At 34.1% G+C, this 26,794-nt stretch overlaps 1 protein-coding gene across 1 annotated transcript in view; it reads left to right on the forward strand.

Annotated features, from left to right (window-relative positions):
* The window catches only part of LOC133206148 (sodium-dependent serotonin transporter-like), a 172,494-nt gene that overhangs the window by 89,350 nt on the left and 56,350 nt on the right, over positions 1–26,794 (forward strand). The window contains exons 2-3 of the mRNA XM_061342080.1: positions 13,843–13,977; positions 20,431–20,653. Coding sequence (XP_061198064.1) covers positions 13,843–13,977; positions 20,431–20,653 — 358 coding nt within the window. The remainder of the gene's footprint in view (positions 1–13,842; positions 13,978–20,430; positions 20,654–26,794) is intronic.

The raw sequence follows: 26,794 nt of genomic DNA on the forward strand, positions 1-26,794 counted from the left end.
TTATTGCATCTATTTTGTAGTTTCGAAATATGTTGGTCCCACCGGAAACAAAAATGTCAACTTCCGGTTATAAGAGAAAAACTACATAATTTGAGTATTTTTCTTTCCCATTCATATCTTTTGTAGATAAAGTATTTGAAATGAATTTTAAATATATTATTTAGACTGCAAATGTCTAGAGTAACATCAAATATCTTTGTAAAATTCACTTCCGGTCGCGTGTTTTACTGTCCTCAGAATGAAAAGTTGTCTGAGCAAGATCTCGGAAACGGTAAGAGATTAAGACACCAAACTTATTCGAGCAACAGACCTTCAGATGTAGGCAAAACCAATTGGGTTCAGAGCATCAGTCGTCAATTCCGGTCGTCACAGGAAGTTATTAAAAAAATCGAAAATTTCAAATTTTCTTTTTTTAATTAAAAATTGCATCCCTTTATTGCATCTTTTTCGCAGATTCAAAAGATGTTGGTCCCACCGGAAACAAAAACGACAACTTCCGGTTTGAGTACACAATTTGAGTATCTTACTTCCTCATAAATATTCTTTATAGATAAAGTATTTAAAATGAATTTTAAGTATGTTATTCAGAGTGCAAATGTGTAGAGTAACCTTAAATATCTTTCAAAAATTCACTTCCGGTCGCGTGTTTTCCTGTCCTCAGAATGAGAAGTTGTTTGAGCGAGATTTCAAAAACAGCTAAAAGATTAAAACACCAAACTTTTATGAGTAATAGACCTTGAGGAGTAGGCGAAACCATTTGGGTTAAACGCGTCAGTCGTCACTTCCGCTTGTCACGGGAAGTGATCAAAGAAATTAAAAATATTAACTTTTCTTTTTTAAATTTAAACTTACATCACTTTATTGAATCTCTTTCGCTGTTTTGAAATATGATAGATTCCACCGGAAATAAAAACGTCAACTTCCGGTTTTAGGAGATAAACTACATTATTTTTATATCTAATTTTCTCCTAAATATTGCTTATCGATAAAGTACTTGAAATAATTTTATGTATATTGTAGATACTGCAAATGTCTAGCGAAAAGTCAGAGATTTTTATAGAATTTACTTCCGGTCGCGTGTTTACCTGTCCTCAAAATTAGAATTTGTTCTCACAATATTGCTTGGTAACAGTAAACGACTGAAGACTAAAACTTTCAGGACTGATAGTCAGTTATCAGTTTATTTGAATCGTGAGAAAATCTTGCATCGCCGTTACTTCCGGTCGTGACAGGAAGTGATGCATAAAAGTGAATGGTTAATGGTTAGCACGTTGGATTTTCACGCTGACGAGCAGGGTTAAAACTCCAGAGTGTCAGAATAATTTCTTTTATCACTTTTTCAGTTTGAATTTTCTTTTTTTTCCTTCCGAATCGGACGGAAGACCTCTCATTGCTCGCAATGAGTTTCTAGATATTATTCTTTTTTTTTTCCTTAAAATATTGGCAGGCGATTTCTCAATCAGTATTCCCTGGAATTCAGTGAAACTTTGAAAGAAAATTTGAAAAATTCCCTTCCAGTTCCATTTTATGACCAATTTCCTGATTTTAAAATGGATTTTTGTCTTCGCAACTCCTCCAGAATGGCTGAAGATATGAACTGGAGACATGTCAAAGATAATAGAGCATGAGTTTTTTTTTTTTGTTTTTTTTTTTTTTTTTGGCGTCATCGATACTTCCGGTCGCCACTGGAAGCGAATTTCAAAAGTCAATTTTTCCAACTTTTTTTCCCCAGTTTTTTAATGATATTAGTAGGAATAATAGAGGCTTTCATTTGAAAACTAATTATATAATTTGGTTTAGAATTAATTTATCTATATTCCAGTTATTATCTTTTCTCCTCCCAAAATTTGTGCAGGCGATTTCTCAAACAGTATTTCTTGGATTTCAATGAAACTTTCAGAGATAATAAGCAATAATATGAACTTTGTTCATCACAAAGAAAATTTGGAAAATCCCCTTCCGGTTCCATGTTATGGCCAATTTCCTGATTTTAAAAAGGATTTTTATCTTCGCAACTCCTCGAGAAAGGCTAAAGATATGAACTGGAGACATGTAAAAGATGATAGAGCATGAGTTGTAGATGAGCAACGTCTTTTTTTGGTGTCGTCATTACTTCCGGTCGCCGCCGGAAGCGAATTTCAAAAGTCAATTTTTTCAACTTTTTTGTTTTTCAAAATTTTGCGATTTCTTGAAAAGTATTCAGTGGATTTAAGTGATGTTTTCGAAGTTAATGGGTAATGATATGAACTTTTTCATCTTAAAGAAAATCTGAAAAATTCCCAGTTCCAAGTTATGGACAATTTCCTGATTTTGAAATGATTTTTTATCTTTGCAACTCCTCCAGAACAGCTAAAGATATGAATGTAAGACATGTCAGAGATCATATAGGATGACTTGTAAGTGTGCACGTTAATTTTTCGTGCGTCGTCGATGCTTCCGGTCACCATCTAAAGCAAATTTTAAGATTCGATTTTTTTTCAACTTTTTTGCTTTTCAATATTTTTTAATTATATAAGTACGAATAATAGGGAGTCTTATCTGAAAGTTAAATATATACTTTGTTTCAAAATTAATAAATCCTTATTATAGAAATTTAGTCATTTTTTCTCTTCAAAGCGTGCGTCCCCAGTAGCATAGGCATTAACATTGTGCCTCTCACGTGGGCGACTCGGGTTCAATCCCAAGAATGTACGAATTTTTTTACCATTCTTTAGCTTAAATATCCGTTTTCATCTTTAAAGTGTTTTCTAGTATTTATTTCTATTCGAATTTTCAGCTCGCTTCGTGACCGGGAGGTCGTGTGTTCGAATCTCGGCCGCGACAGACCTAAGTCGATAAAAAATAGGTAGCAACTGTTCCTTCGCCATGCGCTCGGGACTTTGAAGTGAAAGTTGCGGGTCTTTCGGATGAGACCTTAAAAACCGAGGCCCCGTGTCACGGCAGGCGTTGGCACGATAAAGATCCCTCACTGCTCAATGGCCCTGAGTGCCGAGTAAAGGTCAAAATTTGAAGCCCTTCACCGGTATATGGTGACGTCTCTATATGAGTGAAAAATTCTCGAATGGGACGTAAAACAATATACAATCAATCAATCAATCAATCGAATTTTCAAGTTTTCACACTTCTTAAATTTTATAATATTCTGTATGAAGGAGTTACAAGGATTGCACATAGGTAACACATAATGTGTTATTAGTAAGGATAAATTCTCTGATGACGTCAAATGACGAAGAAGGGACGGAAGGCCTTCTTGTTGCCATGGCAACGAGTTTCTAGTTAGGGTCTTCCATCTTCAGCGGAAGACCCTTCTATTATTCTATTGTTTCTTTTTCACTTTTATTTAGGTCTTTCGTCTCAACGGAAGACCTTCTTATTATTCTGTTGTTTCTTTTCAACTTTTTAAGGTCTTCCGTTTCAGACGGAAGACCTTATAGTGATTCTACTGTTTATTATTATTTTCCCCCCCCCCGTTTTTTGTCCAAGCGATTTCTCAGAGATGGCTCGATGGATTTTCTTGAAACTTTCAGGGATTATGACAAATAAATAAACTAAAAACATTTTGAAGGATTTTGCAAAATTCACTTCCGGTCGTCAGATATGTCCAATTTCCGATTTTTCAAAAGAGATCATGTCCGGACGATATCTCAGAAACGGCAAAAGATTAAGACCTCAAACTTTCAGGGATTATAGATCATGACAAGTACGTTTGCAGAATATGTTTAAATCCGTCAGCCGTCACTTCCGGTCGTCACAGGAGGAGATCAAAGAAATCGAAAATTTCATCTTTCTCATTTTAGTTAAATCTTGCATCGCATTATTGCATCTGTTTTACAGTTTCGAAATATGTTAGTCCCACCGGAAACAGAAACGTCAACTTCCGGTTATAAGAGAAAAACTACATAATTTGAGTATTTTACTTTCCAATAAATATCGCTTATAGATGAAGTATTTGAAATGATTTTTAGATATGTTATTTAGACTGCAAATGTCTAGAGTAACGTCAAATATCTTGGTAAAATTCACTTCCGGTCGCATGTTTTACTGTCCGCAAAATAAGAACTTGTCAAAGTGAGATCTCAGAAACGGTAAGAGATTAAGACACCAAACTTACAAGAGTAATAGAACTTAATGAGTAAGCAAAACTCTTTGGGTTAATAGCGTCAGCCGTCACTTCCGGTCGTTACAGGAAGTGATCAAAGAAATCGAAAATTTAAACTTTTCACTTTTGAAATAAAACTTGCATCATATAATTGAATCTCTTTCACAGTTTCTATATGTGTTGGTCTCACTGGAAACAAAAAACGACACTTTCCGGTTATAAGAGAGAAACTATGTTATTGTATTTTTAACATTCCCAAAAATATCACTTATTGATAAAGTTTTTGAAATGATTTTTACATATGTTATTGAGACTGCAATTGTCCGGTGTGAAGTCAACCATCTTAGGAAAATGCACTTCCGGTCGCGTGTTTTTCTGTCCTCAAGTTGAGATTTTGTTCACCTAAATGCTCAAAAACACTACATGACTGAAGTCAAAAACTTTCAGAACTTATAGTTAGTTACCAGTTTATCTACATCATGTAAAAATCGTACGTTGTCGTCACTTCCGGTCGTGACAGGAAGCGATGCAAAAAAGTGAATTTTTAAAGTTTTTTTCTTTTTGCAGAAATGTTTGGCTAATGCAGATGTTAGATAGACCATGACCATGCAAATTATTTTTATACATTTTATTCGTTTGGAGCACTTTCGTTCATGACGAAGTACATAAAGAAAACAGAAAAGTAATTCCGTTTGTTTTTATCTGTATCTACATATCTTTGGAAGCCTTGAGATAACTTTTGTTATTATTTAGAGTAATCTTATTGAGATGATTGTGAGGTTGTTTTTCAAAGAAGTCAAGAAAACGGAAGACCTGTTATTGCCTAGGCAATAAGTATCTAGTTTTATTATTATTATTCTTACCGATTTTTTGCACGCGATTTCTCGTAAATGCATGGTTGGATTTTCATGAAACTTTCAGCAATGATGGCAAATTACATGAACTTAAGGCATTTTTTTATTTTGATGATGTCACTTCCGGTCGCGAGTTATTACCGATTTTCTTTTTTTATATTGAAATTTTGTCCGGGTCTCTCCTCTAAAATGATTAAAGATAGAGTCATGAAACTTTCTGGGATAATAGATCATGATCTGTAAATTTGTCTCTGGTGTTTTGTTTTTTTCCGGCGTCACTTCCGTTGTCCACCGGGAGTAGTTTAAAAATTTTTAATTTTTTTCATTTTCAAATGTTTATAACATTGACATATACAGTGTTTTAAGTCATTTCATTTCCACCGGAAGTTGTACTTCTAAACCGGAAGTTGTCCAAAAAATGAGTATTTTTCATCCAAACTTTCAGGAAAGATTTGTACACACTCATTGTGGAGTATTATGTCGTTTTGAGCACTTCTTGTCATACCGGAAGTAAATTTAAAAGAACCGGAAATGGGTAAAAATTAAAAGATATCACTCTTTCATGTGTTTCTTAACATATTTTGAATAATTCAATCGCCTATTTTATTCAAATATACTTGTTCTTCCTTCTTTTTTTTTTTTTGAGTGAATCTATCACAGTCAACATCGTAAATCGGACGGAAGACCTACTCGTTGTTTAGCAACGAGCTTTGCTCTAGTTATTATTCTTTCTTTTTCTTTTTTTTTTTTTTTTTACAATTTTTGTGCAGACGATTTCTCGGAGATGGCTCGATCGATTTACTTGAAATTTTCAGGGAAGATGTATCTTTATCTGAAGCTTATACGTTTTTTTTTCAATTTTTTGAAAATCACTTCCGGTCGGGAGTTATCTCCCTTTTATCAAAATTCAGAGGACCTCCTTGTCTGCGATGGAACTCAAAAACGGCTTAAGCTAGAGCCCTGAAATTTTCAGTGATGATAGAGGACATGTTGCCATTTTGCACCTGGGTTTGGATGTTTTCCGGAAGTGCTTAGTATGGAAGCTCGGTAGGGGTCAAAATTTAGGACACGAATCATGAGTGAATTTTTGAGACATTTTTTATATCTTTTAAAGTAATATTATTTTGTTAAAACATATTGAACAATATTGGTGCAGAATGACAAGATCTTTAATATGTGTACTGCCTTCCATGTCATTTTTAATTGAAACATGTAAACACGGATTACAGTCAGTTAACCAGGTTTTATTGTCACAAACAGTTCACATAGGGGCGCGGATCCTAATATGCGCAGGTGTCACTGATTACAATAGGTGACGATATACAGTAGCTGTGTGAGTTGTAAGTGGATATGTGGATGGTAAAAAGCTATAATAAACAAATACAAATATACAAATACAAGCTACAAACAAAATCACTACAAAGACACAAAGTTTGAATGAACTCGATCAAGTTACATTCCTGACAAATTAGATACACAGATTTACTCGCTAAAAGTACACATGACATTTTACACAGGTATTTAATGTCGTTTTACATTAGCCTTAAAGTTGCAGCTTTAAAAACAATAAACTGAAAACTTGTAAAACTTACATTGTGATCGGCCACAGTTTCTCCGAGATTAGTAACGTCTGGACATGTATATTTCTGAGTCTTTTACAAGAATGAATTTTGTGAGTGAAAATACAGACTAAATAGTAAATCTACACAGGAAACAGCATAGTTTCATAATTAAAATAAATATCAAACTGTAGGCCCTCCCAAGTTAAATAAACAAAACGCAGCATATTTTGACTTTAACATAAACAGCAGACAGGACTTTATGGTCAGTCAGCAAAATTCAAGCGTGAGAATATGATTATAAAAACAATTTGAACAATGAACAATGTATTTAGTCATACAGATATTGACACATTTGCGACTGTACCTAAAAATGCATAATCTGCAAATTTCTAAATAACAATGTACAGAATGTAAGACATTACAATATGATATCAAGAAAAAAGGGCTGACTTATCATATTAGGGGCCGAGAGGGGGCGAAAGTATTAAATCAATAACTCTTTAAGGATCAATATTTTGGTATACATTCCTGTAGCAAAAATGTTTATCTTAACAATTTACAATTATATATTATAATATTTATGTCATATGTTATATAATAAGGGGCCAGAATGCCAACTCTTTGGCACTCTACATGTATATCTCCAAAGTGGGAAACATTTTGATTAGCAATATTAAATAAAATATGTTCGTGGGAAATATTTTGATAAGCAATATTGAATAAAATATGTTCAGAATAATGTTCTAAACAATATGTAACCTTTTGTTTTTTGCTAAACGTCCCCATTAAGGAGTTGAAGGGCTGGCCCCTAAATATATCTTTTGCAAATATCTCGGAAACGAAAAAGAATTTCTGAATAGTTGTTGAACAAAAAGTCTTTAAAATCATAAGAGCTTTAATGTGGTATTAAGAAAAAGATTCTGGTCCCTCAAAATAGGGGCTGAGAGGGGCCAAAAGTCTTTAATCAATAACACTTTAACGATCAATATTTTTTAATTCATTACTGAAGCAAAAATGTTTATCTCAACTATTTTCAACTATATATTATGATATTCACATCACATGTTACATAATTAGGGGCTATAAGAGGCCAAAAGGCCAAATCTTTGTCACTCTATATCTCGAAAGTGGGAAATGATTTGATAAGCAATACTGAATAAAAGATGTTCAAAATAATGATCTGATCAATATGTAACCTTTCGATTTCTGCTAAACGTCCCCATTAAGGAGTTGAAGGGCTGGCCCCTAAATATATCTTTTGCATATATCTCGGAAACGAAAAAGAATTTCTGAATAGTTGTAGAACAAAAAGTGTTCAAAATCATAAGAGCTTTAAAGTGGTATGAAGAAAAAGGGGCTGGCCCCTCAAAATAGGGGCTGAGAGGGGCCGAAAGTCTTTAATCAATAACTCTTTAATGATCAATATTTTGTTATATATTACTGAGCGAAATAGTTCATATTCACACTCTTTAACTATATAACATGGTGTTTACATCATATCTAATGCAATAAGAGGTCATTAGGGGTCAGATTGTATAATCTTTGGCGCAATAAATCTTGAAAAGGAAGAATAGTTTGATAACCAATATTTAACAAAAGACGTTTAAAATAATATTCTTGATAATATGCAATCTTTCAATTTTTTCTAGACGTCCTCATTCAGGACTTAAAGGGCCGGCCCTTAGTATTTTTTTTGCATATATCTCGGAAAAGAAAAAGAATTTCTGAATAGTTGTTGAACAAAAAGTGTTCAAAATCATGGGAGCTTTAAGACGATATCAAGAAAAAAGGGCTGGTCATTCATATAAGGGGCCAAGACGGGCCGAAAGTTTTTAATCTATAACTTTTTAATGATCAATATTTTGTTACACATTACTGAAGGAAAACTGTTTGTTTTAACATTTATTTATCTTACTATTTTTTAACGAAAATCTCTGTCAAATTCTTACCTCATCTTATCGAAAATCGGACGGAAGACCCACTCGTTGCTCGCATCGAGATGTCATCTAGTTAAGGTCTTCCGACTTCCTTCGGAAGACCTTATTGTTTTCCGTCTGTTTTCTATTATTATTAAGGTCTTCCGTCTCCACGGAAGACTTTATAGTGATTCTATTGTTTCTTCTTCTTCTTCTTATTATTATTATTCTTTTTTTTAAGACAAAATTTTGTGCACGCGATTTCTCGAAAACTATTCAATGAATTTCTTTGAAATTTTCAGGGATAAAAGGTCTTTATATGAATTTTATATAATATTCCGTTTTTTGGTAAATTCGGTTCCAGTGCCAAGTTATGGACAATTTCCTGATTTTAAAATGAAATTTTGTCCTCGAAGGAAGGATCTAAGAAACGGCTAAAGATATGAACTGGAGACTTGTTAGAGATGATAGACCATGACTTCTAGATGTTCGAAATTACCTTGGTTTTCGTCGTCAGTACTTCCGGTCGTCACCGGAAGTGTTCAAAGAAATCGAAAATTTCAAGTTTTCTTTTTTAAATCAAATCTTGCATCACATCATTGCAACTCTTTCGCAGTTTCGAAATATTTTGGTCCCACCGGAAACAAAAACGACAACTTCCGGTTATAAGAGAAAAACTACATAATTTATGTATCTTACTTTCCCATAAATATCTTTTATAGGTAAAGTATTTGAAATGATTTTTAGATATGTTATTCAGATTGCAAATGTCTAGAGTAACGTCAAATACCTTTGCAAAATTCACTTCCGGTCGCGTGTTTTTCTCTCCTCAAAATGAGAAAATATCTGAGCGAGATCTCAGAAACGGTAAGAGATTAAGACAACAAACTTATATGAGCAATAGACCTTGAAGAGTAAACAAAATCCTTTGGGTTAAACTGTCAGTCGTCACTTCCGGTCGTCACAGGAAGTGATCAAAGAAATAAAAAAAATCAACTTTTTTTGTTTAAATTAAAACTTGCATCACCTTATTGCATCTCTTTCGCTGTTTTGAAATATGTGAGACTCCTCCGGAAACAAAAACGTCAACTTCCGGTTTTAGGAGAAAAAATACGTTATTTTGATATTTAACTTTCTCATAAATATCGCTTATAGAAAAAGAATTGAAATGTTTTAATACATGTTGTAGATACTGCACATGTCTAGAGACACGTTAGAGATTGTTTATAAAATTCACTTCCGGTCGCGTGTTTTCCTGTCCTCAAAATTAGACTTTGTTCTCACAATTGCTCGGCAACAATATACGACTGAAGTGTGAAACTTTCAGGAATGATAGTCCGTCATCAGTTTATTTGCATCGTATGAAAATTGTGTGTCGCCATTACTTCCGGTGGTGACAGGAAGTGATGCAAAAAGTGAATGGTTAATGTTTAGCACGTTGGATTTTCACGCTGACGACCAGTGTTAAATTTCCAGAGTGTCTGAATTTCTTTTATCACTTTTTCATCTTGAATTTTCGTTTTTATTTTCAGAATCGGACGGAAGACCTCTCATTGCTCGCAATGAGTTTCTAGTTATTATTCTTTTTTTCATAGTACAGGCCATATCTCAGCTGTGCGCGGTTCAATTTAAAAGATTTTTGCAGGGAAGATGCATCATGAATATATCTCCAGGGGTGTCCCTCACTTTTTTGAAATTAACTTCCGTTCGCTATTTTTTGGGGAAATTGTATTTTTTAAATGGAAAAATTCCATTTAAAAAATACAATTTTCCCATTAATTTTCTCGAGAACGGCTAAAGATATGAAATTGAAACTCACAGACGTGATAGAACATTAAATGGAGATATGGAGATCGACCTTTATTTTTCGTCGTTTGTATTTCCGATCGCGAACGGAAGTGAATTCAAAACTCTTAAATTTGCAACTTTTTTGTTTTTCAATATTTTTCTTTGAAATTTATAGGGTTAATAGAGAGTCTTCTAAGAATTCTATGTATGTTTTAACCATTTTGATTTATGCATTTATTGCAAAGATATGACCGATCAAAACTTTCTCGTATGTTGCGCGTTCGAATCCTGCTGGGACGGGAGATCGTTTCTCTCTTTTTTCAGTTGTAAATAATATTTTTCTCCGTGAAGACATGTATGACAGTTTTTGCTTATTTTTTAAAGCTTTGTTAACAGAGATTCTACAGAAATCCTTTAATAATTAGGATCTATGTTGAAAGACTGTGATACATAAACGCAAACGAAAAATACCTTCAATAAAGTATTAAATGAAGTGAGATAGCATAGCGTTCTGGAGAGATGTTTGGTCGGAAGACCACTTGTTGCCCTAGCAACAAGAAACGCATCTAGTTATTTTTTTTTTTTTTTGCCAAATTTTGTGCAGACGTTTTCTCGAAAACTATTCAGTATTTTTCAGTGAAACTTTCAGGAAAAATTAGTCATTGTATGAACTTTGTTCATCACAAAGAAAATTTTGAAAATTCCTTTTTAGTTTCAAATTATTGGCGATTTCCTGTTTTTAAATGGAATGTTGTCCGCGGCAGATCTAAAGAACGGCTAAAGATATAAACTGGAGACTTATTGAAGAGCATAGAACATGACTTGTAGATTTGTGGAATCGCCTTTTGTGCGTCGTCAGTACTTCCGTTCGCTACCGGAAGCGAATAAAAAAGTCGATTTTTTGAATTTTTTGTTTTTTTTGTTTTTCAATATATTTCGATGATATTAGTAGTCTTAATAGAGACTCTTTTAAGAATGCATAATATACAAATTGTTTGAAAATTGATAATAAATATAATTATTATTCATTTTTTTTAGACAAATATTGTGCACGCGATATCTCGAATACATTCAGTGGTTTTTCGTCAAACTTTCAGGGAATATGCGTTTTCAAAAGCTATAATTGTTACATTTGAAAGAATTTTGGAAATAAGAAATGGTCTTGCTAGTTTGATGGCTAGTTTGTTCAATTTTCACGCGGGCGACCTGTACTCAATCCCCAGAATGTCTGGATTTTTTGGGGGTACTTTTTTCAGCTGAAATATTACATTGTATCTTTTTATCTGGTATTACTTTCCGTTCGAGTTACGCGATATATTATATAATTTACGTTTTATAGTATTTCATGTATGAAGGAAATAAAAGGAATGCACAACGTCATATAGATAGTGTTATGAGTGAGGAATCAACTTTTCTGATGACGGAAAGGGGGCGGATGACCTTCTTGTTGCCATGGCAAAAAGTTTCTAGTTATTATTATCCCCCCCCCCATTTTTGTCCAAACGATTTCTCAGTGATGGCTCAATGGATTTTCTTGAAACTTTCATGGATTGTGGCAAATGAAATAAAACTCGAAAAATTTTGAAGGATTTTGCAAAATTCACTTACGGGCGTCAGATATATCCGATTTCCGTTTTTTCAAATGAGATCATGTCCGGACGATATCTCAGAAATGATAAAAGCTTAAGACACTAAACTTCCAGGAATGATAGATCATGACAAGTAGGTTTGCTGAAAATGTTTAAATCCGTCAGCCGTCACTTCCGGTCGTCACCGGAGGTGATCAAAGAAATCGAATATTTCATTTTTTTTTCTTTTGAACCAAAATTTGCATTACTTTACTCCATCTGTATTGTAGTTTCGAAATATGTTAGACCCACCGGAAATCAAAATGACTACTTCCGATTAAAAGAGAGAAACTACGTAATTTGTATGTTTAACTTTCTCATAAATATCGCTTGTAAATAAAGTAATTGAGATGATTTTTATATATGTTATTGAGACTGCAGATGTCTAGAGTAACGTCAAATATCTTTGTAAACTTTATTTCCGGTCGCACGTTTTCCTGTCCTCAAAATGAAATTTTGTCCATGCAACAGCTCAGCAACATTACAAGATTGAAGTCTAAAACTTTCAGGAATGATAGTCAGTCATCAGTTGATCTGCACCATTTGAAAATCAAACATTGCCGTCACTTCCGGTCGTGTCAGGAAACGATTCAAAAAGTGATTTTTCAAGTTTCTTTGTTTTTACAGACAATTAAGACCAATACGATGTAAGATAGGACATGTCCATGCAAACTATTTCCACCGGAAGTGCCGGCCGAAAAAAAAAACAGAAGTTGTCTCAAACATGCGTATTTTTTCATACAAACTTCTAGGGTGATTAGTTGTGAATAATTAAGGTGTAGGATGAATTTTTTTATTCGTTTGGATTACCTCCGGTCATGTCTGGAAGTAAATAAAGAAAACAGGAAAGTAATTTGGAAATAGTCATTTCATTTTTTTTTACCTATATTTATATGTCTTTGGAACTTTTGCGATGACTTTTATAATCATTTAGACTTCTCTAATTGATAAGATTTTTTTTTCAAAGGAGTCAAGAAAACGGAAGACCTGTTATTGCCTAGGCAATAAGCATCTATTTTTTAAAACAAATTTTGTGCTTGGCGATATCTGGAGAACTATACATTTTTTTCCATCAAACTTTCAGGGATCAGGCACTATAAGATGTCTTTGTCACATTTGAAAGAATTTTGTAGAAATTCGCTTCTGGTTCCAAGTTATGGACATTTTTTTCTGATTTTAAAATGAAATTTATTTTGTTCTGATTTTAAAATGAATTTTTGTCCGCGCAGGATCCAAAGAATGGCCAAAGATATGAAACATGTCTTCTAGATTTGCGAGTTTGCCCTTTCGTTTGTTGTAATACTTTCGGTTGCTACTGGAAGCAAATTAAAAAAGTCAATTTTTTCAACTTTTATGTTTTCAATATTACTTTTTTCTTTGATTTTAGTAGGGGTAATAGAGACTCTTATCAATATGCTTATTATATAATTTTTTTTTAAATTGTCCACTGGAAGTAGTTTTTTTTTTAAAAAAAATAATTAAAAATAACTTAAAATTCAATAATCAAACAGTAATGGAGTGAAAGTACGAATGAAATGACAATTTAGAGGACTATAGATAAAATACAGAGTGTCAATAAAAACAAACAGATTAATCGGCTGTGTCTGAGTGTAATTCAAGAATGTTAAACACATTTGCTGAAATATGGGAAAAGCTTTTGCAAAAATAAATACACAATCAGAAAAAAGTTAAATTACTAAATAATTTACATTAAGCCCCCCCCCCTCCCCTAATTCAATTAATCAGTGGTTGCCAGCGTTGAATATAAGAGCCTCTGAGTTAAATTTGAGAAGGAAATATAATTATCAGTTGACTATGTAAAATTAAGACTTATATGTAATCAATGATTTTTTTGGAAATAAAGCCACAAGAAAGTCAGGAGGAAAAGAAAGAAGTTAAATTAAACATGTATAAGATCAATCGTTCACTCAACAAGCACAACAAAATAGATTCAGAAGTATGTTATTATTTATATAGGATTTTTTTTTATTTCAGGAGCCTTTTTAGTGCCATATTTGTTGATGTTGATTTTCTTGGGACTGCCTCTATTTTACATGGAGTTAGCTCTGGGACAGTTTCAAAGGTGCGGTGCTATCAGTGTGTGGAAGAGGATTTGTCCAATATTTACTGGTAAAAAATTCTGTCAAATGTTTACTGATAAGAATCTATTCATCCAACATTTACTGTTAAAAATCTGTCAAATTTACACTGGTAAAGATCTATACGTCCAATTTTTACTTGGAAAAATCTTCATTTCACATCGTTAAAATTTTACTGGCAAGGATCTCTTTGTCCTTGCAAAATATATACTGGTAAGGATCTAGATACACATTTTTCCAACGCATGATTTCTTTGTTCATAGAAAGTGAGATCGTATGAAATTTAGATACTGCTCTATTGACACACCTTTTATTGACTTTGTTCATAGAAAGTAAGATTGTAGGAAATTTAGTAGCTGCAGATCTGTAGCTCGCTGGTCTGAAAAAATTGGGATAGACGACCAGAGAGCTACAGTGCCACCCATTGAAAAAAGTGTATATTTATTGCGGATAAAAAAGTGCACTGTTTCTCGATTTATTTCTCCGTAGTTTTAAGCTGCTATCTCAAAATATTACAAACCGTGTGTTCCTAACATATCTTTTTGCTACTTCCACAATAAAACATTTCCCAAATCCGTTGTAAAAAGCCCTCCTGGGCCTGAAATTGAGATCATCGAAAAATTCGCCTATCTATACTGCCATCTTGGGTGGCAAGACAATACGATCCAACATGCTTCGTACATAACTTGCACAAACAGTTTTGTTGTGAAAGTAGTAAGAGGATATGTTAGGAACACACGGTTAGCAATATTTTTAAATATACTGAGAAATAAATCGAGAAAAAGCGCTCTTTTTGTGCGCAAAAATACACACTTTTTTTCAATGGGTGGCACTGTAGCTCTCCGGTCGTACATCCTAATTTTTTCAGACCAGCGAGCTACAGATCTGCAGCTAGAAATTTAGATATTACTCTATTTACACACCTTTTATTGACCCAAACTGACCGATGTCCCAATCAGTGATTGCACTAAGCCCGGGAAGGTAGATAATGTTCAGTCTTCTTGCAAAAAGAGGGAATTTATTGTTCTTTCTGTGAGAGGTTAAAAATTTTTTTTGGATCACTTAAGGGGGATTGACTCTCTGAAAGGAGATATAACTTTTCAAGTAAAAAATCCATATTATCTTATTATCTTACTGGAGTTTAATAATGGAGACCTTACAGTACTCAATTTTATCAAACCAAATATATGCTGGAAACATTAACTTGTATTTTCTTTTTTCTATTTTTTCAAATTGTTTTATTATGTTTGGGAACACTTTTTTTTAAAATTTCATTTAAATTTCTTCTCCGGTACTTTTTTTCCGCGAGTGTTCTCGAAAACTACTCGTCCGATTGAGATGAAACCTTTTTAGGGTTAAAACAGGTATGTTGTGTAGATACGGTAACAAAGGTCATTTTGCGCGCACATGACTGCAAGTGCGTGCGCGTGCGATGAGTGAAATGACTGATATACTTGATATAGCCGCAACTTTTATATTTTTTGAAAAAATGCTTTGAAACTCATAACATAAAAGATATATTGGTAGTGTTGACAAGATGACAAGGTCAAATTAGCATGAACTCGCGTGCATGCACGTGCACTTTGCTCTGATTAGCTAAAGCAAGTATTTCAATAACTTCAAAAGTAACTTCAAAAACTACAAAAAATCTGCCCTATGTAATGAAACTTACAGAAAGTGGGGCACCTATAGAGGGAGTAGAGGAGCATTTGGGGAACATCTGTAAAGGTCTTCGTTACAATTAGAACCAGTTATATTTGACATAAAACGTTTACATCCTGTTTTAAAAACTTAACAAATTTAATTAAGCTCTATCTTTTTATGAATTATTTTAAAAATGCTTTAATGTATCATATACCACATGTTGAATTTTTTATCAGTAATACATGTACATTTTTTCCCATTGAAAAAACATTTTTAGGAAAGATAATTCTTGTTTATGGATGTATTCTTTTAACAAAAGCACATATAACATTGTGATATGCTAGGAAGCAGCACTTTATTATGTTTTCTAATATAAATTTAATAGGTATGACACTAAATATTATTTTTATATACACCTCATATTTTTAATTTGGTATTAAATTATTACTATTCCTATTCTGTGAAAAAAAAGTATTCATTTCATGGTCTGGCATGAAAATCATTTCTAAAAATAAACGCCGCTACATAACTCATATTTTTTTTTATTTGAATCTAATGTTTTAGTTCTTGACGAAAGTCAATATTTGAAAGTTTTTTTAAAAAAACAAATTGTGAATTTAGAGCAGAGGGTCATTATTTCTCGAAACTCATAGCCTGGAAGACATTTTGAAATTTAAATATTCTCCACTTCTATCATACGTGTATGTAGAATTGCATTGGTAAATTTATAATCAATTGTACTGTTAATTGATTGATTTAAGTAAATTAAGGAACGTGCATTGACCTTCACATATATCAAGCTGGCCCATTGACTGAACGAATATAAATCAAGGGCACCGCAAAGCGGAGCATCCCCTTGAAAAAGAACCTATCGAAGCCGATATAAATTATTACTTGCGTAACTTCCGTAACGCACGCACTCATTAACACACACTCACGCGTATGCACGCTCCAACGTCGTTACGAGGGGATAATAAATATACATCGATCTCGAAAAACAATCTTATTTTTTGTATGTTAATGTACATTTCAAAATTTATACTTGCTATCGAGTTGTTTAATTACTTGGAGTAATAATGTAGAAAACCGAAGCTATTTTACTTAATGTCATTTTTATTTCTTGTTTGTGTAAACTAATACGAGCTCAAAGTCACTGAAGTACATAAGAATGGAACAATGCTGCTGTTCATGCTAGACGTGATAAAAACAGACGTTAGTACCTAATGGTATTGTCATATATACAATTACACCATCAAAAGATTGCTTAAATAACCGGCATTCTGGCACGAGATCATGTGCTGTACAATTTTCTCGGCTTACGAATTTTGCCAACTAGAATACGAGGAACAGAAATCCCACTGAAATCGTGACACACATTTAAAACGGAGAAGCTATGAGAAAAAATAATTTATTTAAATGTCATTAGGATGTAAAGTGTTATAGACACCTCAATAGTCCGCTAAGCGTTCCTACATATAGCTCTCTGATATACCGCGCCATAGCTCGACCACTTAATGTATCGACAAAACTACGCTGTCCACAGCATAGAACATGATTAAACGAATCGTAAACTTTTAAATGTAATGACGTTGCTTTGTTTATCTTTTGTTGCCTTTTTTTAAATATAAGACTGGTTAATTTCTTTAATAAACATCTTTACACATCTGTTAGGGAAAAAAACCCGTTAAGTATACCCAAGAGTCGGCGATCAGCACTCAAAAAGTCAGCAATACATAAAGAATAATTCATAATTAAATAATAATAATAATAATGAATTATATAAGTAGCACTTGGACTTGAAACTTTGCAACAGCAATAAATAGAATAATGATCCTTGATTTACTCTTTTTTGTGGCAAGATTTATTGCAATCAGACTAAAACTATAGGTTAGGTAGTCTTTTGAAACAATTTTACAGAAATGTCTATTTTAAGTAACCATGGCAACATCAATCATCAAAATAAAAGACTGATAAAGACACATATGTATCTTAGTGTAGTCTACCTGCATGCCAAGTTATATTAAAATCAGACCAAACTGTAGGAGGAGTAATTTTTAAAGTGTTTCGCAGAAAGAACAAGGTACGGTTTTAATACAAATTTGCCCTGTATTTTTCTAAAATATGAAAGAGATGTAAGAAAATAAAACTCGTGCCTTTTGAATCATTGAAACTCCATGCAGTAAGAAGATGCAAATTGTTTTTCTCAAATGACCTCCTAAATGCTAATTATGACGTCATGAACTTGTGCATTTTCCCATATTTTCTTAAAAAGTAGCAGAAGACATCAATTTTCAGTAGAATTTTCTATAAAATGATATAGAGCACATGCATCGCCCACAAAGATTTTGATAAATGTGACTTTAAAGGACTTTACACAAAATATCAAAAAAATGAAGTGGACGACGACTGTGGACACTATTTTTTTAAAGGACACTGTGTATGTGGACACTATTTTCTTTAGGGAAATAACGCCTGAAATGAGTCATTTTGAGGCTTTTATGTTTAAAACTTTTTTAAATGTAACATATAAATGACGTCATATTTCCACAATGGTCTTCCTTAATGCTATATTCTTTCATGATTTTTCAAGTTCATCTACTCAACTCATATTTAAGCCAATTTCATAACTTTTCAAGAACATTAAATTTTTAGGGCACAATAAAGCCAAAAACCTTACCTTCTTCTTTCTATTTTTAGCGACCATTTCAAGACTTCAACAAAACCATTGCCAAAAGCCGATATAAAGAATAATGTATTTCAGTGTAATCTACTTGTGTGCCAATTCATACTGAAATCAGTCTAAAACTGTAGGAGGTGTAGCGCTTTGAATTTATTTCACAGAAATTTCTATTTTGTAACCATGGCAACACCGTTCATTGAAATCAAATACAAATATAAAGAATTTTGTTCCTTAGTGTAGTCTACTTGCGTGCCAAGTTATACTGAAATCAGACCAAAACTGTAGGAGTAGCGTTTTGAATGTATTTTACAGAAATTTTTATTTTTTTAACAATGGCAACACCGTTCATCGAAATCAAAACCCAATAAATAGAATAATGAACTTTAAATTAGTCTACTTGTGTGCCAAGAAATACTGAAATCAGACCAAAACTGAAGGTGGAATAGCGTTTTGAAAGTATTTCACAAAAATTCAATTTTCAGTTACCATGGCAACGCTGTTCATCGAAATCAAAAACCGATAAAAAGAATTATGTATCTTATTGTTGTCTACTTGTGTGCCAAGTAACACTAAAATCAGACCAAAACTGTAGGAGGAGTAGCATTTTAAAGTATTTCACAGAAATATCTATATTTAGTAATCATGGCAAAACCGTTCATTGAAATAAAAAACCGATAAAGAGAGTTATGTATTTTAGTGTAGTCTACTTGTATACGAATTTATATTTAAATCAAACCAAAACTGTAGGAGTAGAAGCGTTTTGAATGTATTTCACAGAAATTTTTATTTTTAGTAACCATGGCAACACCGTTCATCGAAATCAAAAACCAATAAATAGAATTATGTACATTTAGTGTAGTCTACTTGTGTGCGAGGTTATATTGAAATCTGACCAAGATTGTAGGAGGAGTAACGTTTTTTAGTAACCATGGCAACACCGTTCATCGAAATCAAAAACCAATAATATACAATTATTGCTGGTTTCTGAGTTCAATACGATGATTTAGACACCTTCGATGTACAATATTCACCTAGACCAAAGGGCGAGGTGGATATTGTACTTCGAAGGTGGCTAAATCATCGTTTTGACCGAAAAAACAACAATAATTGTTTTATTAAATGATTCAATGATTAAATGACACACACTCATTAAGCAATCCATGCCATCTTTGACTAGCCCCCCCCCCCCCCCCCATCTATAAAAGGAAAAAAATTATCCCAACTCAAAATTTTATTTACTGGGATGTAAAGGTCCATAAACGAGGGGAGGGGGGCTTTCATTGAATTTTTTATCCTTAAAATTTAAATCAAAACTGTACATTCTCAAAAGGTAGGGAGAAGGGCAGGCCTCCTGCAACCCCCAACCCCACCCCTCACCCAAAAATCTATGTGCCTTAATGTTATGTTCATATGAGTGGAAGTCAGGTGCAAGTGAAAAACTTTCCTAAACTCTCTGCATCAATTTGGAATTTCCCTATCTATTTTTGGTCCAATGTACAATAAATTATTCCTTATATTGACCTGGAAGGTCATGTGCAGGTCAATATAACGTGGTATATTTCTAACATTGTTGGATCTCAGCCAATCATAGAGACGGGAATTATTCAATCATATAATAAATAGAATTATGTACCTTGTGTAGTTTTTTTGTGTGCGAGGTTATATTGAAATCAGATCAAGATTTTAGGAGGAGTAGCGTTTTTGAATGTATTTCAAAAAAATTCTATTTTTAGTAACCATGGCAACACCATTCATGGTAATCAAAAACCGATATACAGAATTATGTGTCTAAGTGTAGTCTACTAACGTGCTTAGTTATATTAAAATCAGACCAAAACTGTAGGAGGAGTAGCGTTTTGAATGTATTTCTCAGAATTTTCTATTTTTAATAATCATGGTAACACCGTTCATGTAAATCAAAAACTGATAAATAGAATTATGTATCTTATTGTCTTTTGCCTGTGTGTCAAATAATATTGAAATCAGACAAAAGCTGTAGGAGGAGTAGCATTTTGAAAAATTGTTTACATACAGACGAACAGACAGACGGACGGACACCATACTACCGCATAAACTCCTCTTGTCTCTGACCAGTAGGGCTAAAAATGGAATCTTTAAACTGTATACATTTTTTTAAGTTGTGTTTTTCTGACATTGTAGGTGTGGGGTATGGAATTTGCCTGGTAGCCACATTTGTAGCGTTTTATTATAACACTATAATAGCATGGGGCATGTTTTATATGTTTGCCTCCTTTCGGTCTGAGTTGCCATGGGAAAATTGCAATAACACATGGAATACCGAAAATTGTATGTCCCTGTCAACGAATTTCAACAGAAGTCTGATAAACAATCATACCGTGACCGCCGCTGGTGAATATTATTTGTAAGTACTTAACTTTCGTATTTTAAATAATTCAATGCATTTATTGGCTATTTCTAAGTATGCATTATATTTAAATATTTTCTATTTAAAGTGGTATGGTCTGTACCTTTGATTACTAATTTCAGTAGTAATTAGAGGTACTGAGAGCACTGAGCTCACAAACTTATATTCCCCGCTCCCTTATGAGTATAATGAAAAAGTCCATTTTTTGCTCAAGGAAAGCCCAAATATGTATTCAATCAATAAGTCAAATAGGAGGTGCATAATGGCACTCATCCTCACAATGTCAGGGGTCCTGAGTCAACAAGCGGTTGGACACCTGACAAATTTCATTCGTTTTATTTGGGCTTGCTTCTCTCATTGAGAAGCACCAATGAAATTGAAGTAGACAGATAATGAAAACAGAAAGGAATCAGTTAACATAAAATGCACGTGTTAAGCATTTTTATCACTAAAAGGCTTAATGTGATTGGTTGAGAGGTGAGAAAGTGATTGGTTGAGAGGTGAGAAAAACAATCAAAATTTGTAATTTTCCCGAAAGACGTCGCTGCAGCCAGACCGCAAAATATCGATTGAAATTTGTCAGGGGCCCAACGGCAACGTGTTTACTCAGGACCCCTGACGTTGTGTGGATGAATGCCAGTGTGTAATGATAAAGATCCTGTGAAAGTATTATTAAATTTAATTCTGTAGTATAGGAGTTAATTGTTGTTAAGAGAGATTGCTACACCCGATAATATAAAAAGAATTGCAGTGACCATATTTTTTTCTACTGGAAACTCGAAAATGTGTCCAATCAAAAAGTTAAAAAGAAAGTCACAACGGCACTGTGTAATAAAGATTCTGTGAAAATATCTTTAAATTTTATTTCGTAGTATAAAGAATTGTGGATAAGAGATGGGTACCTCGTATAGTATAAAAAGAATGGCAGTGACCATATTTTGCTATTGGAAACCCGAAATATGTATCCATTCAAAAAGTTTTATAGAGAGTCACAGTGGCACTATGTAATAAATATTCAGTGAAAAGGATGGTCTTAATAAATTTAATTCAGTGGTGTAGGAGGAGCTGCAGATAAGAGATGGGTTCCCCAAAGCGTAGTGGACGTACGGACTGAACCCACCCACCCCCCATCACTGTAACATCCCCTTCTCATTTGTTAATCTTAATTACAGCAAACTTACGCGATAGTCGTCAGTTGTTGATAGACATGTATATCATCCTCACAACGGCAGGGATCTTCAGTCCACTCGTGGCCCTGGGACCCCTGACAAACTTCATTTTTACGGGATGACTGCAGAGACCTCTTTCGGGTAAATTATCAACCCTGAATGTTCATCTTAAATATCTCTCGACAAATCACATTAATTAAAATCGTTCGGTGACAAGCAACTTGTAACACGAGTATTGTGGTGTCAACTGCTTCTTTTCTCTCCACTTTTAAATTACCAATTCTATTGGTGCTTCTCAGAGAGAGCAGCTGGTTCGGGAAAAAGGTTAGCCAGGAGTCCCAGGGTCCACGAGTGCAGTGTCCCTGACCTTGCGAGAATGCATGTACGAGGGGTTATCAAAAAGTTCGTGGACTACCGTCATAGAATTAAAACCGCTAGAGGTATATCAATGAATTTTCAAACATTAGAAAAGCATAACCTTTTCTATCTATTATATAAACTATATATCATACGCTTTTTAAAATGAATTATTTTAAATCATTTTAAGCAATGGTATGTCCAGGGGCGCAACATGACGCATTTTCTACCTGAGTGTAACTGAGAAAAACTCTTCTGATATGAGCATTTGTCATCCAATAATGACGTCAATTCACACTTGTGTTATGAACAATTTTTCCGTAAAAAATCCAATTTTTATCTCATTTTGTAAGTTCTATGAAATTTTATCGTAAAGAGATACGTTCACTTTATGCATAAAATGGCCCTGTCCTTATATCAATTAATTGACTATCACCCTCTGTCCCATTTCATATATCAAAATAAAGTAGAGACTTAGTGCTTTCATTTCCTATAACAAAATTTCTTTTTGAGAATCCAGGTATTGGAAAACAGGCTTTGAGAAAATGCAATGTTCTTGAAATTTGCAGAAAACATGCGTATTTGACTACTTTCTGCAAAGAATTAGAATATGAGCACAGCCCACGATCCAAAAATTTAAACATGTTTTGTGATTTTTAGAAACCGATCTTTCATTATGTAATTGCATATTTTGGATCAGAGGTTGTGCTCTATATGAAATATTGAAAAAATACCTCAACTTTTGGCCATTTTTAAGGGAATTGACAGGATATGGGGAAAATGACGAATTTTATGACGTCATAATGCATTGACTAAAGAGAAAATTACGTCATGTTCAATAGATACACGGTCACCAAGGGATAAAGTTATAAATACTGCATTTTCAATCAAAACTGAGCAGTTTCGATTTTTCAGAAATTTTCAGGGCCAAAAAAGGCCCTAAGTGGCACGGTACGCCAGAGGCCCTGGGTTCGAGTCCCGGTTGCGACTTGATTTAAATCCACCACCCAGAAAACCGTTTGAACCATGAATACTACACTGCTGCAGTTAATATTTCCGTAGAAAATAATTAAAATTGAAACACTTCCAAATTTGATTTGAAATACACTTTCAAGTCAAAGTTTGGCTCCAACACTCAGAACACAATTTGCATCTCACCATTACACTGCTTCAATATATATATCAATATATACTCAAAAGTAGAATTCAAATAAAATATTTCCAGATTTGATTCGAATTTGATTATCTGTATCGGAGAATTTCACTTCTGGGTCAAAGTTTGACTTACATTTTTAGCTCACCTGAGCCGAAGGCTCAAGTGAGCTTTTCTGATCACATTTTGTCCGTCGTCCGTCTGTCCGTAAACTTTTCACATTTTCGACATCTTCTCAAGAACCACTAGGCCAAATTCAACCAAACTTGCCACAAAGTATCCTTGGATGAAGGGAATTCAAGTTTGTTCAAATGAAGGGCCACACCCTCTTTTAAGGGGAGATAATTAGGAATTAGTGAAAAAATAATGGCATCATTTAAAAATCTTCTTCCCAAGAACCACTGGGCCAGGAAAGATGAAACTTATGTGGAAACATCCTCAGGTAGTGTAGATTCAAGTTTGTTCAAATCATGACCCCGGGGGTAGGATGGGACCACAATGGGGGGTCAAAGTTTTACATAGAAATATATAGGAAAATATCTTTAAAAATCTTCTTAAGAACAGCAAAGCCATGATTGGTCATATTATATGGAAGCATCCTCAGGTAGTGTAGATTCAAGTTTGTTCAATTCATGATCCCCGGGGGTAGGGTGGGGCCACAATGGGGGATCAAAGTTTTACATAGAAATATATAGGAAAATATCTTTAAAAATTTTCTTCTTAAGAACAGCAAAGCCATGATTGGTCATATTTACATGGAATCATCATCAGGTAGTGTAAATTCAAGTTTGTTCAAATCATGACCCCTGAGGGTAGGGTGGGGCCACAATGGGGGATCAAAGTTTTACATAGAAATATATAGGAAAATATCTTAAAAATCTTCTTCTTAAGAACAGCAAAGCCATGATTGGTCATATTTATATGGAAGCATCCTCAGGTAGTGTAGATACAAGTTTGTTCAAATCATGACCCCTGAGGGTAGGGTGGGGCCACAATGGGGGATCAAAGTTTTACATAGAAATATATAGGAAAATATCTTTAAAAATCTTCCTCTTAAGAACAGCAAAGCCATGATTGGTCATATTTATGTGGAAGCATCCTCAGGTAGTGTAGATTCAAGTTTGTTCAATTCATGACCCCCGGGGGTAGGATGGGGCCACAATAGGGGATCAAAGTTTTACATAGAAATATATAGGAAAATATCTTTAAAAAATCTTCTTCTTAAGAACAGCAAAGCCATGATTGGTCATATTTATATGGAAGCATCCTCAGGTAGTGTAGATACAAGTTTGTTCAAATCATGACCCCTGGGGGTAGGATGGGGCCACAATGGGGGATCAAAGTTTTACATAGAAATGTGTATAGGAAAATATCTTTAAAAATCTTCTTCTTAAGCACAGCAAAACCATGATTGGTCATATTTATATGGAAGTATCCTCAGGTAGTGTAGATTCAAGTTTGTTCAAATCATGACCCCCGGGGGTAGGGTGGGGTCACAATGGGTGATCAAAGTTTACAAAGGAATATATAGTAAAAAAATCTTTTTCTCAAGAACAGAAAAGCCATGATTAGTAAAATGATATGGAGGCATCCTTGGGTAGTGTAGAATGAAATTTGTTTAAATGAGGGACCCCGGGGGTAGGGTGGGGCCACAATCTGGGATCAAATTTGTACAAATGAATATATAGGAAAAAATCTTCTGCTCAAGAACAGCAGTGCCATTTGTTATATTGATATGAAAGCATCATCAGGTAGTTTAAAATTCACCCCCCCCCCGTAAACTTTTAAATACTGAACTGATTTCTGCTTTTTTTTCCTTAGCCAATGTGCTCAGGTGAGCGATGTGGCCCATGGGCCTCTTGTTTTTTTTTACTCTTACTATTCTCTGTTTCCAGATCCAAATATCACTGATTTTGAGCATCTTTTGGTTCATTGGATTTTGATTCTGTCATAAACTCTCTTCATCGGAGGAAAACATGTATGCCTTTACAACGCAAAATATAAACTGATTCTGAAGCATCGCATACTTGTATAAATACGACTATCCCCCAATACCCACCTGTAACTGTCCATTCTTTAGTAAAAGACCATTTGTTTTTTGCATCTGAAATCACAATAGTTATTCAACAAATGTCTGTGATGAAATTTTATCTCACTCGAGATTTAGTAAAAGAAGATTAATTCAAAATGTTTAAAATATAATTTCCGGAAAACACAATTAGACATACTTTATCACAATAACAATTACAATTTGTTCTATACAAAATAGGTAACGGTTCTTCAGATGTATTATATAATCCTCGCAATTATAATCTGATGGTAAAAGCTAGAGGAAGCCCAATTTAAATCCGCCATTGGCAAATAACTGTATGCAGAAATAATTCTGGTATTGCTTGATACAAGGTTTCATGCAACACAAAGCAAGGTGTTCAGTAAGTCTTGCATTTGAGTGAGACTCTTGTGCATTCATCTTTTCAATTTCCACTGAGTGTGCAATCTCAAAAACCATCGCAATCGCAATATCAAATTAGGCCTCCTGCGCAAATTAGAAATTATGTCATGAGGGTCAGGCGCAAAACAAGTATGAGACTCCAAGGCCTTCATTAAATGCGCGGTTTTCAGAAACTGCTTTAGAGCATTATGCACCGACACCGATGAATCATACATCCGCGGATGCGCTGCATCGAACACCCGCGGATGCGCTGCATCAAATAGCAGCGAATGCGCTGCATCCAACACCTGCCCGTGCGCAGAGACGACTTGGAAATTTCGACTGGAATAAGGTAAACACGGGGATAGATGTTACAATTGGTTGTAGTTTTATCTTTTTGGTCTTCCTTCTCTTTACCGTCGATGTCTCTTATGTGTTGAGCCTGTAATCTTTGATGGGACTCATTCTTGGCTAGATTTTAAATCCCATTTTCATGCGTGCGCGGCTATTAACAATTAGAATTCTAAGAAAAAGGGGTTGTATTTAGCAGTGTTACTGCGAGGAGCTGCACAAGGGATATTAGGAAATGTTTTGTCAGAAACAGGACAACAAAATGACCTCTTCGTGAAAGCGCTTGAAGAGAGATTCGCTCCACCTTATCAAACTGAGTTGTACCGTGCGCAACTAAGAGAAAGGAGTCAACGGGCATCAGAAACATTATCTGAGCTAGGCCAAGCTGTGCGTAGATTAACTTATTTGGCATATCCATCTGCACCAGCAGAAATAAGAGAAACCCTTGGTAAGGAGACTTTTATTGATGGATTGATAGATTCTGATATGAGACTACGCATAAAACAGAGTCGACCACAGAACCTAATTGAAGCTATACGCCTAGCAGTAGAACTTGATGCCTACCACAAGACAGAAAAAAGAAGCCACATGCGCGCAATTGATACTCACGGACAAGCACAAACTCTGAATTTAAAAGCCATGAAGTAGGAAATGCAGAATGAAATAGATAATTTGGA

This window comes from Saccostrea echinata, unplaced genomic scaffold (assembly GCF_033153115.1).
Source record: "Saccostrea echinata isolate AGI-Se365-2 ecotype Australia unplaced genomic scaffold, CSIRO_AGI_Sech_v1 ptg000054l, whole genome shotgun sequence".
NCBI classification, from domain to species: Eukaryota; Metazoa; Mollusca; class Bivalvia; order Ostreida; family Ostreidae; genus Saccostrea; species Saccostrea echinata.